Source organism: Castor canadensis, chromosome 10 (genome assembly GCF_047511655.1).
Source record: "Castor canadensis chromosome 10, mCasCan1.hap1v2, whole genome shotgun sequence".
NCBI lineage: Eukaryota > Metazoa > Chordata > Mammalia > Rodentia > Castoridae > Castor > Castor canadensis.
The window spans coordinates 77,236,675-77,254,406 of NC_133395.1; the positions used below are offsets into that span (position 1 = coordinate 77,236,675).

General features: G+C 34.5%; 1 protein-coding gene across 6 annotated transcripts in view; it reads right to left on the reverse strand.

Annotated features, from left to right (window-relative positions):
* Positions 1-17,732, reverse strand: part of Pan3 (poly(A) specific ribonuclease subunit PAN3) — a 132,166-nt gene that overhangs the window by 25,277 nt on the left and 89,157 nt on the right. For all 6 annotated transcript variants that reach the window (XM_074043639.1, XM_020176805.2, XM_020176803.2 and 3 more), the window contains 3 exons: positions 6,156-6,403; positions 5,002-5,106; positions 3,446-3,503 (listed from right to left, as the gene is read on the reverse strand). In XM_074043639.1, the coding sequence (XP_073899740.1) occupies positions 3,446-3,503; positions 5,002-5,106; positions 6,156-6,403 (411 nt within the window). The remainder of the gene's footprint in view (positions 1-3,445; positions 3,504-5,001; positions 5,107-6,155; positions 6,404-17,732) is intronic.

Genomic DNA, 17,732 nt, shown 5'->3' on the forward strand with positions numbered 1-17,732 from the left:
AAACTTCCCTCATGTAATTGCTGTTAATATTCTTGTCTGACAATTATCACTGTTGATCCATTGTCTTTCGGATGGGCATTAGGATTGTCACAGGTTCCTGCTGCTGTAAGCAGTGAATATCCTGTACATCTTCCAGTTTAAAATGTACACGAATTTGCCTCTAGGATCTGAACTTCTGGGTAAGAGGATAGATAATAAATTTAAGAAATTTTCCAAAGTAGTTTATATGCTCAACAATTTATACCAACAATGTATCTATGAACTGTGTGAAACAGATGGTAGGGGCCCACCTCTCCCTGGGACACTGGGACAGAAGTTAAGCATTATTAGAGCACTATTAAATATTGTGAAAGCACTCCTATTGATAAGCCTTTGTTTTAAGCACCCTCTAAAAGGTTTTTTATCCTTTAAATGTGCTGAGATGTTGCAGGATGAGGAGACTTAATTCCCTAACTGATAGCTGCCAGACCTTTCTCCAGGGCCCAGGCATCCTTGAGCAGAGGGCTGCCAACCAGGTAGCCTGACTTCCCCCATGCCAACACCCAAAGCATGACACCAGTTCCGTAATGCACTGCCCCAAGAAGCAGCTTGTACTGGACTTTGGCTTAACGGAAGACCAACTGCCACAATTGCCACTTTCACCCAGGCCAGAAGGGGTATAGTTCAGCCCAACAGAAGACCTGTGATTGGTGCAAACACAACCCTTCATTTGCATAACAGACTGTACTGTGATTGGTGCACACACTCTTGCCTCACCCCCTTCTGGCTATATAAGGAGACTCAACTCACTTTGGGAACAGATGGGAGATAACTACTTGCTGTCCCCTGGCCTTACAATATCAAGTCCAATAAAGGCTTTCTTACAAGTGGTCATGCCCACCTTTGGGGCTGGTAATACAAAGAAAAAGAAGTGAAGATGTAGTGGCAGCAGGGAGGAAGTTGTCTTGATAGTAGGACAGCAGTAAGGCTAGCAAGCTAAGTGGCCTGGGAGAAATGGGTAAGAGTGGTGGGGGCAAGCACCAGCTTGCAGCAGAGAATACTGGGTAGTACAGAGCTATAAACTCGGGTACTTCTAGGGTACAAAGAGCTGTACCACTTTCAGGTCCCCAGTGGTAGAATGACCCTCCTACCCCAGAAGCTGTTAACACTTAGAGCCCAGGATGGCAGAAAGACCCATTCCACCACAGGAGCTGTAACACTTAGGGCCTGAACACTGTGCTGCCTTGGGCCGGAACCCTGGGGCTCAAAGCCTGTGCTGCCACCTTAGCTGTCACAGGCCCAGGACTGACTGTCACTACCCACTGTCACCAACTCTGCTGCCTGCAAATATTGCATGAGCCCACAATAATAGAAGGAGCTTCTCCTCATCTACCTACGAATTCTACCTGGGTAGAGCAAACAAACCCAGAGATAGCTGGTTTTAACACTATAAATGGACAGACTCTCAAATAATCAACATCTTATAGTGTATTTATTGGTTATTTAAAAATATTCCATAAAAATGCTTACTATTATCTTTGGCCATTTTTCTATTAAACTATTCGTGTTCTTACTGATATATAAGAGGTTGGAGGGGATGAACCAATTTGGGTTATAATACATAAATACATGGAAATGTCACATTGAAACTCCCTGTATACCTATCTTAAACAAAAATGCCTTCTTTCAAAAATGGAGAACAGGAAGGTAAAACAGGTTCTGTCTAAGGGTTGGTACCAGTGGGGGCGGGAGGACATAAGGAAAGGGTGGAGGAGGTGAATATGGTGGAAATATTATGTACTCACATACGAAAATGGAAAAACAAGACATGTTGAAATTATTCCAGAAATGAGGGGGTGAAGAATGATGGAGGGGCGATATATTGTAATAACTGTTGCAAATGTCACAACGTGCTCCCAGTACAACAATATAATTTAAAAAATTGTTAAATCTAGTTAATTTGTATTTTGTAGTAAGTTTTTCAAGTTTTTAGCTATGTAAATTCTTCATCTATTAGAGGTAATTTTTTAAAGATTAATCTAATTTTATCCTCTCCATATAAAAAAACCACTGTTTCCAATGCCTTCTTTTCCCAGTGATACACGGTATTTATCATAGAATGTGTCTGGGGTCTCTCTAGTCTTTCTCATTAATTAATTGATCTAACTATGTACTACTACCACATTGTTTAGTCCTTATACAATGCAAGCAAGCCCCTCTCTTCAAGCATACACACAGATTCTTCATTTAACACAAACAATAATAATACACAGGACAAAGTGTCCTGTGTAGTCTTAGCCCTTTACTCTTTAAAAAATTTTCATATCCCATGAAAGGCTGTTACACCTTGACTGAAATTATACTGAATGAACAGGTCAGTTTAGAAAAACTGACACCTTAATTATTATCTTCCTAATCATGATTATAGCATCTGTTTATTTTGTGTAACACCTTTTAATAAACTTCCACTGTTCAGATCTTACACACGTTTGGTTGTTTATGTTCCTAGGTATTGATATTACAAAAACCTCTTTTATTTATAAACTTACTAGGTACTGACTTATAGAAATGCAACTGACCTATTAATCTTCTGTGCAGCCGTTTTGTAAACTCTTATTATTTCACATGTATGACTTAAAGATAACAGGTTTATTTTCTTCTTTCTAATCTTTTTGCCTCCAATTGTGTTTTCTTTTTCAATTTTTGTCTTGACTAGGACCTCAAATTCAATGTTAAATAATATACATATTTCAACTTGGACACTTCAAATATTATAAGTAAGTTTTCTGCACATATAAATTAGAAAGATCAGTTGTAAGGTACGATGGCCAGACTTCCTTTTAATTAAGTCATTAGCAATGAAGTTACACACAGGATTATGCTGAATCTTTGATCGCAACCATGTGTTTTGAGATTATTCTGAGGCAAATGTGTTCATCCTGTATTATTATTTTATTAAATTATATTATATTTAATTTACACAGAATAAAAGGGAAAGTTTTTAACACTCTGAGAAACATTATGATACAGTCAGAAAAATCTAAGCTTAAATCCTGACTTAGGCTGGTGAAGTAACTCAGTGGTACAGCACTTGCCCAGCATGTGTGAGGCACAGGGTTTCATCCATAGCACCACAAAAAATAATAAATACATACATACAGACAGACATATATAAATCCTGACTCAGCCTGCCATTATAGTCATTAGTCCTATAGGCAAGTTACTTGACAAATCTATGTGCTATTAAGTTTCAGGAAGCAGTAATACTCCAGTGCATAGTGAAGAAAATCCCCTTGAATTCTAAAAATATCAATTTTTTTTAATACTCTAGAACATTGCTACATATAGGATTAATTGAAATAAGTTAGATAGTAACTTGGAATGTTCCTTAATAATGCATAAAAACATGCACTACTATGTAACTGTAATAACTTCTAAAAGAAAGATGAATCAATACGCATTTTACCTGGCATATCTGCTTGATCAATTTGAGCCATTGTTATTAAATGTCTGTTGATCAGCTCCTAAGAAAAGGAAACAGGTATTGATATCTAAATACAGCTTCTCAAATCTAGATTTCTTATTGTAACTAAATGACATAAGAATTTTTCTGTTATGTGCACTTTTTAATAATATTCATAAAATACATTACTAAAGAGGTTAAAATGTCTAAATACCAAGCCAGGCATCAGTGGCTCATGCCTGTAACATATTTGGGGGGCTGAGATCAGGAGGATCATGGTTCGAGGCCATCCCAGGCAAAAAGTTTGCAAGATCCCACTTGAACCAACATGCACCTGTCACCTGACAATGGCAGGAAGTCTAAAATTTAAGGACCACAGTCCAGGCAGAAAGCAAGACCCTCTCTCCAAAATAACCAGAGCAAAAAGGCCTGGAGGAGTGGCTCAAGCAGTAAAGTACCTGCCTTGCAAGCATGAAGTCCTGAGGACAAACTCCAGTACCGCCAAAAAAAAAAAAAAAAGAAAGCAAAAAAATATCTGAATTCCAGTCCTAGACAGACCTGCCCATAGTTAAGGTTGGGTTTAAGTAGCTCTAATGTACTCCAGAGCATAAGACAAATTCTGTGGCTGAAAACTCAAGGTCTACTACTAAGCTGGTCAATAACTTCTTCTAAAATCATTAGACAAGGGATGGGGATGTAGCTCAGTGGTAAAGTGCTTGCCTAGCATGCCCAAGACTCTGGGTTCCACCCTAAGCACCACAAAACAAAACAACAAGAAAACCCTTTATTTAGTAGAACCTACTTCTGCAAAACAAAAATATTTCTGAGAATTTCTGAGGCACTGGTGGCTCATGCCTGTAATCCTAGCTACTCAGGAGGCAGAGATAAGGAGGATCACGGTTCAAAGCCAGGCTGGGCAAATAGTTCGCGATTTCTCAAAAAACTCTTCACAAAAAAAGGACTGGTAGAGTGGCTCAAGGTGTAGGCCCTGAGGTCAAGCCCCAGTACCACAAAAAAGTAAATAAAAAAATATTTCTGAGAATCTCAGTATAAAATGAAACTATACATATCAAATAACATGTAGCTGTTATTCAAATTCTCATATGTTGCAACTATATTTTACTTATCTTGAGGTATACAGATCCTAGTATATTGCCTGGCATGTATTAGGCATTCAATAAATATGCATTGAGTGAAATGATAAAAAAGAAAAATTCAGTTCTGTTAAAATGAAGCTCATTTCTGTACAAAATTACTCACCCTCAAAATATACCTATTAGCAAAGATTTTAAGGTAAGAAATTAAGAATTCTTTCAATACAAATGATAACAGGAAAGTAGTCCATTTAAATAGTTTTTTCTATATTATATATGTATCTATTATTTGAAATTTTCTTGAAACATGTTTTCTTGAGTAAATATAAATGAAATGTATACATTCTAAATTCTGTCTGCTTTAGTACAGTATATGTGATAAAATAGTATAATCTGAAAAGTGCTGTCCTTTCTTCTGTTCTAGTGAAGAAGACATTATTTCTTCTATAAATTCCAAAAGCATACCTGTCGGAGTTCATCAGCCATGAAGAAAGAAGGTGCATTTGCTTTTGGTTGCATATAGGCAACATGAGGAGCAGTAGGAGGATAAATATGATAGTTTGGAAATACCTAAAAGGGTAGGAAGGGAGGACATGTGATCAATTTTTCCTCTATTGATAAGCTTTATCAATTTTGATAAAAGTTTAATCTTTACAAGACAGTGGTAAATTTTGGTAGATTTTTAAATCTTTAAATGATAAAAGAATTTAAACCTTACAGAAAAGCTGTTACAAGAATATTTTCTAAATGAACTCATTTAAAAAATTCTGTATTTCAATATTCAGTTTTTTCAAAAATTGGAAAAATAAAGAAACCTGCTTTCTTCACTCAAATTATCTTTCAGTCAGATATTACATTTGATGAAAATTAATTTATCAATTTAGGCATCAAAATCTACTTACTGAAATTCAAATATACCTTTTATGTAAGCCTAGCATAATGAAAGCTGATAATAGAATTTAGCTTTCTTACTCAAAGCATTTTATTGAGTAACGTTTATAGAGTTCACTACGAGAAGAAATCTCCCTTCTGGACATATTCTTCTCTGCTTTGCATTCCTGTTTTTTTTTCTGGGTCTGCCTCTTTGCTTCATGATTCTTCTCCCTCTATCCCCAACCCTTTGGTAGCTTTCTCCTTGTCCACAATCATGGCTCCCTTTGTTCTAAATTTTAGCAATGACCCTTATCACCAAGTGTCATTCCACTATCCAGAGATCTAGGAGTTAATTTATTGCCTCATCTGAGGAGAGTTTATCGTCATTTGCTACCAAATGATAGGATACCATCTTTCTTTGGCTTCTTCTTACAGGTAAAACTACCTTTACAATACCTAGACAGTGAATATCAACATTAACTAGCACAAGGTAACAAATGCAAAACAGGCCCTAAAGTACTAAAACAGAGGATGAATATAATCTAATTTCTAATTAAATCCCAAGATTTGTTTAAAACGAGATATTAAGTTAGAACCATAATAATCTGAAGAGCTGAGATGGTGACATATGCCAGAAAAATACTTTAATATCACAATAAAAAGATCTAAGAAGTAGGTAAGCCTACTTATTAATAAAAAGAAACTTTCCTGAGAGTACTGTAATTCTCTCTTTAATGCAGACATACCATTCCAGTCAAAGGTGCTGGAGTTGTGTCTGTATAGAAGTAAGTTGTCCCACCAACAGTTTCCTTCTGGATCACTTGACCAGAAGATGGATTCTGAGAAACAGGATTGTTAACAGGTGTAGAGGAACTAGAAGGCACCATGTAACTTGCTGGATTTGGAGTGTGACTTCTTCTTCTGGGAGCGGGAGAAGTATGTGGAGTAATCTTGGGGGAATGGAGAGGGGAAGATCCAGCAGACAATGACATTCCTAGGAAGATGCAAAGAAGGTTCTTAGTAGAGTAATAACTGAGGAAAAAGAAAAAAAAAATCAGGAAAATAAAATGCAAACACCCATTTGGAAGAAACAAAATTACATAATTTTTATCTTGTTATGTTTTAGGGAAAGCTGTGATTAAAGTAAATGCAAGTAATTTCTTTTAACAAATTTATTTCCAAATAAATTAGCATATTCATTGCAAGAACAGGCACCTTCATATTAAAATTTACACCAGAGACTTCAACAGCAAGAATGAGAAATTTCAAAAATTTAATAGAACTGTGGGAAATACTAGAACTAAGATTTTTTATGCCTTTTATAAGTCTTTTATTTTTTATAAAGAATCCTTAAAACTACGACTATCTCTTAAAAATGCCACATTCCCAAAAACTACTGTGACATTAAGAATTTAAATTATCTAATAAAGACTTATTAAATTCTTTCAGCCAAATACAATTAACAACTGTCTCAAAAAGAAAAAAAATTAAGATCAAGTGAAATACACAGTAGCTTAATACCACGTTTTTTAAAAATTCAAGTACTATACTGTCTTGATGCCTTTGTCTTTAACTCTAAACAAGTATACACTAAAACTAAAAATTGCTGCAGATGCATACCTGCTAATTTAAAACTAATTGATCCTACTATGTTCTAGGGAAAGTTTTACTTTACTACAACCAGTAAAACCCATTATGGATAGAGCATCCTCTATTAAAAATCTATTGTGCAAAAGACAAGGACAAAAAATCTCTTTACCCTTGAGGAGATTCCAAGCTAGCTTAGAAATCAAGACTGTGTCACATATAAAAGACATAAAATGACTTACAAAACATCAACAGAAGTTAATATACTACAAACTGCATGCATAAATGCAGATGAAATGCAAATTAACTAAAACCAGGTAGAATTAATCAAAGGCTTAATGGAGGTGATCACTTTTGAGCAGAGATTGAAATGGCTGCCTAGAATTACAACTATGCTTCCTGAAAAAACAAGCTTATCAGGAACTGTTAGAATTGTGATGGGGGAATACCTAAAAACCTCCAACACTTAAGTAATATACCAACTCACAATCCAAGAAAAAAGTTACCAAAATTTCCCTCATCACAAAATTATGATTAACAGGGTTCTAATTCCTATAATTCATAAGGCATCAAGCTGTTTTCAGAAAACATGCAAGTGAACAAAATTAAGCTTAAAACTGAGGTAAGACTTGTATCTCTTCTCTGGAAAGCCCTTTGCACTTTCTAATTCTGAACAACTGTAAGTAGATAGGTAGTTGAGCAAGGCAGGAAATAAACATCACAGTATAGATTAGAATTTAGATACAGGGAGTTTATATTATTTAACCAAGGACATGTATACAAATCAACATCAAAGCCAGGACTCAAACCTAAGTCTCCAAATTGCCAATCTAGTACTCCCTACTGTGATAATTCAGCATCTGTTGCATGGGACACTGAATTGGGCCAGAAATTCTCACCTATGACTTCTATGTATCTAAGAGAAACTTTAAAATTCTAAAGCCCTTTCTACTAAAAAAAAAAAAAAAAAAAAAAAAAAAAAAGTCAAGATACTATATTGAGATAAAGGCCTAATCTTTATTTTATTTTTTAACTGTTTTAGAACAATGTTTATATCTAACTCAATTATATACATAATAGCAAGTTAATGTACATAGCAAAATTGTGAGGATTATTAGAAGTTAGCACAAATTCTCCCCACTTGTCTAATATTAAATACATTTATACAGTTCTGTTAAAGCCAGCCTCTAAGCCTTTCCAAGACAAAACTGGAAGTCACTAAAGATGAGTAAATTAGTTTATTAACTTCACATTTACCTGTTTATCTATCTATCAATCATTTCTCCACTCATTTTGTGGTTCTGGAGTTTGAACCTGGGGCCTCATGCTTGCTAGGCAGGCACTCTAAACACCTGAGCCACTCCACAAGCCCTCCTTTACATTTATTAACAGCATCTCAATACAGCTACAATTCTTTAGTATTTCCCCTGTGTCAGGCACTAATCTAAATGTTCCACATGTGCCAGTGTACTTAAATCTTCACAACCATATTGTGAGGTAGGTGTATCATATTTATTTCACAGAAGAGAAAACTAAATTAAAGGTCAAAAGACTCATTTCAAGGACAAATATAGATCAGTAAACAACAGAATCAAGATTTAAACTCTGGTCTATTTGATTCCAAGGTCTACATTCTCAGTAAATGTGCTATACAGCTGCCCAATTCCTGTGTTTTATACAGAAAAAAGAAAGAGGATCTGTGACACTTTTTAGTAGCATTAGTATGACTGTTTTAGGCTATACAGGGTGTAGAAAGTGCAGCAAAGGATAATGGGAAAAATTCTGACTCCATGGTAGGTATATAAAAAAGACAAAAAACTCTTCAGGGCTGAATACACACAAATAGGTCATCACAAATAATCTAAGGCCATTTAGAAAGGAAATTCATAAATGGCATAACTTACAGCATCAAGATTTCTCTTAAGATATTTAATACTGTGAAGTTATTTTAATATAAAATTACAGTACTGAAATTTGAGTTCATGTATCTGAGCTATGGCTGACAGTAATAATTTAAATACATTCAAAATAAAACATGTTCAACAGTGAGCATCATCACCCAGAAACATATAATTCTATATGAAGCTAGAAATGAAACGGACCAGTAAATCACTGAAACACAAGGCCTATGTTTTACCTCTATATTTAACAAAGTATTAAGTAACTGACTAAAATATCCAGATATCTGCTTGGAAAAAGGCATAATTTACTTAGAAGTATGATAACAATACAAAAACATACTCACTATTAAATGCTTACATGATACTAAATGAGAAACAGCATAAAGGAGAATACACTACAGAAGCATAATAATAAAAGTGTTGACTTAAAAATGAACTGATTTTTCTCAAATCAAGGGAAGCTGATTCAAAGTTAGGAACTCTTAGTTAAAAACGACATCTTCACTTGCACATTACTCAGTGTTTAACCATAGAAATATTTTCTTAAGAGAATTTTAGGAATCCATTTGATATAATAAAATTGAAGGTGTTTTTAAAACATTAATTTATGATGCATATAACAAGTCCACTCTGCTTCATTAGAAATCATAACTCTCACATATAAATATTCTCTTATAATTTCTCTTTCCCTATATGGAAGGGGAACCACTGACTCCTATGTAACACCCTGACATAAACTGTCACTCTGTTGAAAGAACTCTAAATCAAATACAGCAACATGTAGATCAGCATAAAAGCTAATCTAGAAGAAAGAAATTGGATATTTAAAATATCCAAAATTAGGAGTATTTCACTTTTGTATTGATTTCTGTATTACTATTCTGTCATTTACTGTTAGAATGGCATTTCAGTGACATCACATATAATAATTACAGTATAATTTTTTCTTTTTTGGTGGGACTGGGGTTTGAACTTAGGGCTTCACACTGGCTTCCTAGGCAAGTACTCTACCACTTAAGCCACTCCACCAGCAATTTTTTCTGTTGGGTATTTTTGAGTAGGGTCTCGCAAACTATATGCCTGGGCTGGCTTCAAGCCTTGATCCTCCTGATATCTGCTTCCTGAAAGTAGCCAGGGTGCTCGGCTGCAGTATAACTTAAGTAAATATAGAAAAGTAAATTTAAATCATGTATGATAAATTAATTGCTTTAGGACATTTGACAAATGCTTCTTAAAAGTACCCAATTCAAATAAAAAGTGAGCAACACAGAAATATCTACTGAATAAATTATCAGAGCAATTAACAGAACAAGAAATGAGATAAAACAAAAAGCTAAAGCTAATTTATGGAAGAACAAGTATCATTGTATTTGGATGACATAACTACACTGCTGGAAATCCCAAGACAAGCAAAAACACCTGCAAATAGTGACAAAATTCATCTCAGCAAATGATCACACAGTTAACATACACCAAGTCAATATTCTACTGTTCAAATAGCTAGTTAACACAAGGCTGTTTCTGGAAAATTGAGAGGCAACTAAGACTCATAGTCCTTCCTCAACCCCCACCCCCACCAACATGAATACACAGAACTGTGAGGTAAAAACTCCATAAGCACAAAACTGAAGCAGTATTTGAAACCAGGAGGTTATGTTTGGAAATTTGCAAATCACAACAGTCATTGCAGGTTGAAGTTTAAATGAGCACATGGGCATATGAAATAGAGCCTTGCCTCTATAAAATGCAAAGACTAGAACTAAAACCTCAGTAAAATATAGGGCCAGAAAATTTCTACCTATCTGCCCATAGTATCAAAAGGCAAGAAACAGAGGAAAAGGAAGAAGGCTGGAGGGTTGAGGTGTCTGAGGAAATGGTAATGTGAATTACCCTGACTTGACTATTACACACTACATACCTATACTGAATAATACTGTACACCTTATGAATGGATGTTATGTGTCAATTACAATTTAAGTAAGTAACAGGAAAACTAGCAGCCCATGCTTGTCTCATGCACAGCATGGAAGAGAAAATCCCCACGGGACTCCACATTACAGCAGTCCCAGTGAAAAATTTAATATAAATTTAACTTGCCCTTGTAAAACTCCTTGGGCACACAGATGAAGAAAACATAAAACTACTATGCTGAACACTTCCACAAATGCTGAGGATCATTCTCAGAAAACAATTCCACTGAAAAAAAACTTAAGTGGGACAGGATGACACACACCTGTAATCCTAGCACCTCTAGTTCTCAGAAAGCTGAGGCAGGATTTTAAGTCTGAGGCCAGCCTGTTTCAAGAACTCGTCTCAGAAAACCAAATAAACAAAACAAAAACTCAAAACAAAAAAAGGTATTTGTTCTTTTTTTCTTTTAAACAGAGAAAACTAGGCTAAGAGTGAAAAATCATAAGCACTCAAAGAGAAAAAGCCCTCAAAAGGTAAGTTAAATAGCAAAGGAAACATAATCAAAAAGAGAAATAGTAAATCATAAGGAGCAGAGGAAATTACCTAAAATAAAACTTAGAAAATAGGAAAGTGCAGTTAAGAGACACAAAAAATAGAATGAGAATTAAATATCCAGGAGAAAAAACCAAAGAATATTGATTGGAGAAGCAACATTCAAAGAGAAATTATTCATGATTTTCAAGAATTCGCCATATAAATTCTCATCAAAAATCTTCAGCAAGAGTTCTGATGAGGTGGCTCAAGTGGTAAGAGTTTCTGCCTGGTAAGTGTGAAGCACTGATTTCAAACTCCAGGGCCACTCCCTCCCTCCAAAAAAAGAGTTCTGATCAGAATAGGCAAAAATATACTCCTCTGATCAACTATGCAAAATTGTGACATGTCAAAGATAAAATGGTAGATGGGTGCTAGTCGTAGTGACTTGGGAGACTGAGATTGGAAGGATCATGATTTGAGGCCAGCCCAGGCAAATAGTTACTGAGACCCCCCCCCGCCCCCGCATCTACAAAATAACCAGAGTAAATGGACTGGAGGTATGGCTCAATTGGCCTGCTTTGTAAGCCTGAAGCCCTGAGTTCAAACATCAGTCCCATAAAAATAAATAAATAAATAAATAAATAAATAAATAAAAAGACAAAATGTTTAAAAAGCTAGTAGAAAGGAGACAAAGTATCTGTTAAAACACAAAGAAAGGAAAAAACAAAAAGAATTATATTAATAGGTTCACACCTATAATCCTAGCTACTCAGGAGGTAGACATCAGGAGAATTGCAGTTCAAAACCAGTCCCAGGAAAACAGTTCCCAATACCCTATCTCAAAAAAACCCATTATAAAAAAAGGGCTGGTGGAGTGGCTCAAGGCACAGGCCTTAAGTTCAAACCTCAGTGTCTCCAATAAAACAAAACATAACAAGACTACACGAAAGGAAGGACAACTTTCATCTTGAAATTTATACCCAATCTATAAAAATTAAAAAGAGGAAAAATGAAGGTATTACTAGGATCTGTCACTAAGGTTGCCTTGGTGAAAAAACAAAAAACAATTCAACAATCAACTGCAGTAAGAAAAATTCCCTCACCAAAAGGATGTAAGAATGTGGTTAAATCTCAATAGTTACTAAAACAACAAAAAAAAAAAGGCAGGGTTTCAGTGGCTCATGTCTGTAATTCCAGGTGCCTGGTATGTGCGGGATTGAAGGATCATAGCTGAAGCCAACCAAGACAAAAAGTTATCCAGACCCTATCTCAATAAACAAGAGGGCATGGTGGCAACACTGTTATCCAGCTAAGAGGGGGGCACAGGCAGGAGGATCACAGTCTGAGGCTCACCCTGGCAAAAAAGTATGAGATGCTCTCTGAAAAACAATTAAAGAAAAAGGGGCGGGAGGCATGGCTCAAGTGCAAGTGCAAGGCCCTGAATTCAAGCCTTATACCACAAACAAAACAAAACAAAACAAAATCTAGGGGTGATAAAACAAACATCTGAAGCATATTTCATAACCAAATACAAAAATTACTTCAAAATGGATTAAAAACTTAAATGCAAGAAATAAAACCATGAAACTCTTAAGAAGAAAACACAGGTATAAGAAGTGTGTGTGACCTTCAGTTGAACAATGGTTTAAGATATGACACCTAAAGCATAAACTATACTTAAATATTTAAATTGGGCTCAATTAAAAAAAAACTTTTTATTGCACAGGAAGCTACAATGTGAAAAGACAATTCAGAGAACGTGTGAAAATATTTGTAAATCACATCTTCCATAAAGGTCTAGTATGTTGAATATAAAGAGAACTCTAGCCAGGCACAGTGGCTCTTGCCTGTAATCCTAGTTGGTAGAGAGGCTGAGATCAGGAGGATCTTGGTTCAAAGTCATCCTGGGCAAACAGTTCACTAGATCCCCATCTCAAAAATAACCAGAGCAAAATGGACTAGAGGTGTGGCTCAAGTGGTAAAGCATCTGCTTTGCAAGCATGAAGCCCCGAGTTCAAACTCCAGTCCCAACAAAAAAGTAAAATAAAAACAAGAACTCTTACAACAATAAAAGCAAATGACTGAATTAAAAACTAAGGAAAGAATGTGAATAGATTTTTCTCCAAATAAAATATACAAATGGCAATAAGCATATGAAACAACAAAGCTCAATATGATTAGGGACATAGTAATCAAACCACAATAACACAGCACTGCATTCTTACTAGAATGGCTACAATTAAAAACATGGATGATAACAAGCACTAGCAAAGAAACAGAAATCAGAACTCTCGTTTCTGCTGCCAGAAATGTAAAACAGTGCAGTCAGTCACATTGGAAAAAAGTGTAGCAGTTGCTCAAATTGTTGAACAGAATTACCACATGATCTGAAAATTCTACTACAATATTATATTACCCAACAGAAGTTAAAATATATGTCCACACAAAACTTGTTCAAGAATGTTCATAGTACCATATATGTAACTGGCAAAAAGTGGAAACAATCTAATGTCTACCAACTGATAAATGGGTAAACAAAATGGTATTTCCATATATTGTAAAATATTATTCATCCTTAAAAAGGAAATAATACATGACATGCTTCAATGTGGATGAACTTTAAGAATATTAAGTGATAGAAGTCAAATGCAGGAAGGCGAAATACTTTAAGAGTCTATTTGTATGAAATGTACAAAATGGGAAAACTGAAAAGTCAAAAAGAAGATTAGTGGTTTTTAAAGATTGGGAAGAGGGAAAAAAAGGGAGGGAGTGCTAATAGATACAAAGTTTACCTTTGGGGTGAAGACAAGCCTGTGGAATTAAATGGTGATTATACAAACTTGTGAATATACCAAAATCTACTGAACCATACACTTCGAAAGGAATTTTATGATATGTGAGTTATATCAACAAAAATAATTAATATTCAAATTATGCTTGGGAGAAATTATGGTCCAAGAAAAATCCATTAACCCAATTAGAATGGGGCAGGGAACAATGAACTACAAAGCACACACACAAGACAACTCATTTACATTAACTAGCAAAAACACCATAAAACATCTAAGCATAAACTTATCTACAAATGAGGAGACCCTATGCGAAGAAAAAATAAATTGTGACAGAAATAAAAGATAATTTGAGCACAGGAAAAGTAAATATTCATACTTATTTGTTATACAGGTATCAAATCTACCCTAAAATTATCTAAACATATAATGCTACTTCAACAGAAATAACAGTATGATTTTTAAAAATTAGTCAAGCCAATTACGTCTGCGTGGAGAAGTAAGCAATGGGAGTAGCCAGAAAAAGTATAAAAGAAAGAAAAACAAACAAAAAAGGAAAATAGAAAGAAAAAATAAAAGAAGAATACAGTGGATTATTAACATTTATTAGATATTTCTAAGTGATCAAAACTACAGCATTTAAGATAATCTGAAAGAGTATTAACAGTATTTGATGCAATAGAATAGGGCAACAAAACTGATCTCAAATACGAATGGAAAAATAAATAAATTCAAACTTCAGGGGAGAATAACAGACTACTCAATAGTCAGATGAAATGAGTAAAAGATGTAAACAAACAGATGGTTATTTAGGAAAAAATAAAGATGAATCTCATTTTCATTTATCATATTAACATATATTTCAGGTGAATCTTCAGATTGGACACCTAAAGCATTTAAAAAGAAATGAAAAGGTTCTTCAGAGACTATTTAAAAAAATACAATGTTCCTATATAGACACAGAATCCAAATATCAAAACAGAAAATTCATCAATTTAACTTTTTCATAAAAAAAAATTTCTACATAGCAAAAAAAGACTTCTGCAACACTTAATAAAGAGCTAGTTTGCATAATTCATAGTTCTTAAATTAACTAAGAAAAAAGAAAGCAACCAACAGAAGGGACAAATTATACAACTAGCTGGCTTACAGAAAACCAAATGTCTCAAACAAGTAAGATGCGTATGTATTGACAGAGATACAAAGTAAAACTAGCTTATCACTGCTCTCTTTTTAGATTGGCATAGATAAAAAGTTTAATTGGACAATTATTAAAAGTGATTCACATATTCATGATATCATATACTTTTGACATTGTAAAGGACAATTCAGCATACCTATCACGTAAAACTTTTGTCATAATTGTCAGCAATTCAAAGGAAGCCATAAAATGAAAGCTGTGAATGACAAAAAAAGTTGAAACTTCTGTCCTGCTCATCTGGTGGTCCATTAGGAATCACTGAATAAATGTTAGTTATTTTTATTTTTTTTATGTCCATTCTAGGAATAACACAGGTAATATTTTCTACAATGAGTATGTTTAAAAGGGTGTCCTCTCAGAAACGAATGCATCTATAACATCACAGAGTAAAAATAATCCAAAATTGAAAAACATTAAAATCATTCCTTTCAAAATCAGGAGCAAGACATAAGAACTATGATTACTTTTACGTAACATCACACTATGGGCTCTCGGTCAGCACAAGACAACAGAAAAAAGGTTCCAAGGGAAGAAAAAAGCTATCATTTGTAGGAAATGTAACTGTTCAAATACAAGAACAAATTACATGTTAGGAGTAAAAGGGTATCTAGCTAAAAGACTACAAAAGTTAGCCACATATCTACACAAGAGAAACAATCTATAAAATTTTCATTACATATATCAATCATGATACCAACAAATACTACAAAGCATCTAAGAATAAATCTAACAAAATATGTGTAAGACCTGAACACAGAAATTTCAAGGAAAGTTTTAAGTTAATATATGAAAAACAATGTGGGAAAGAAAACTGGGGCAACAGAACCTATGCTCTTGGATAGGAAGACAATGCTGTGAAGAGGAGGGGCCCCTTATGATTCAGTACAACTTCCTTGAGATGATCATGCTGCTTGGTACCCACGTCTCCTGTAGTAGGATTTCACTGACAGTGCTCCTTGCCAACACTGAATGGTGTAAGCTACCACCTAATAGGTATTTCTAGTTCAAACTTCTAAAATACCTTTTCCTCAATACAGGTTTTCTTGACACCCATACTTAAAAATGATTCCCATAATTTTGTTCACCTTTTGCTGCAAATGCCAGGGTAGTTCAACTGTCTATGTGTAGGAAAGAACTGTGCATTAATTCTCTTTATTCTTATCTATACATTGTCAGCACAAAATAATTATTTTAAAAAGCAATGGATGTAGAGATGAAGTTTTTCTTTCTTCTGGTACCAACACTCAAGATGTGAAAATATATCAATAGCTATGATCATCAATTACCAGGAATGGTAAATGCCATCCCCAGAAGTACTGAAGATACAAGTTGGGAGAAGAAAAGCAAAAGGTCATGCTAATTAAATAGCACAGATATCAGTCATCCCTAATGACAAACATGAAATAACCATCTCTATAATACTAAAATTATGAAGCCATTCAGAAGTTACGTATTTAAATATTTTAAATATATGAAAAATTTTTACTCTTAATGAATAATTCCTGAAAGTTTAGGCTATGATTTGGTGTGTGTATCATAAAAATTTGCTCTCAATTTCAGTATCTTAAGAATTACTTAGGGCTGTTTTCATAGAAATTCTAGTTCTTGAAAATATTCTAAAGAAATAACTCTAAAAACACTCAGGAAGATATTTCAAATTAGGATAGATATACATTTACACACAAAATACATACATGTGTGCTGGGTTTTTTTGGGGGTTTTGTGTGTGTGTGTGGTACTGGAGATTGAACCCAGGGCCTCAAGTGCTCTGCCAGTTGAGCCATGTCCCCAGTCCTTTTGTTTTTAGTTTATTTTGCAGGTAAGGTCTCACGCTTTTCCTACACCAGCTTCAGACTATGATCCTCCTAATTTCTGCTTCCCAAGTAACTGGGATTACAGTCATGTACTACTGTGCCTGATGAATGCTGTTTTTAAATAGGTAACATACTCCTCAGCATTGCATTAATAAAAGATGAATGGGCAAACATTGCCCTCTCAACTTTCTAATAGATAAAACTTGATTTTAAAAGTCAACAACTTAGAATAGAACTAGAGATGTATTCAAGTGGTACACAGCACCTGTTTTGCAAGTGCAAAGCCCTTGCCATCAAAAACTTAAAAGTCAGAGTGCTAAGAATTGTTTTAAGAGAAAAAGCATATCATAAGTGATGCTTCACAGTGTACAGCTCCACTGTTTCCCATAATAGTTACCTGATTCAGTTAAGAAATACAGAAAAACTGTCTGAAGACTTATTAACCTTTTCAGTAACCTCGAGTAAGTGTTTGAGCAAATTAAAGATCTCATTTAATAAATTCTAACACAGTACTTTTTTCTTTTTTTTTTGAACTCAGGACCTCACTGGAACCACCCCAGCATTTTTTTTTTTTTGCTTTAGTTAT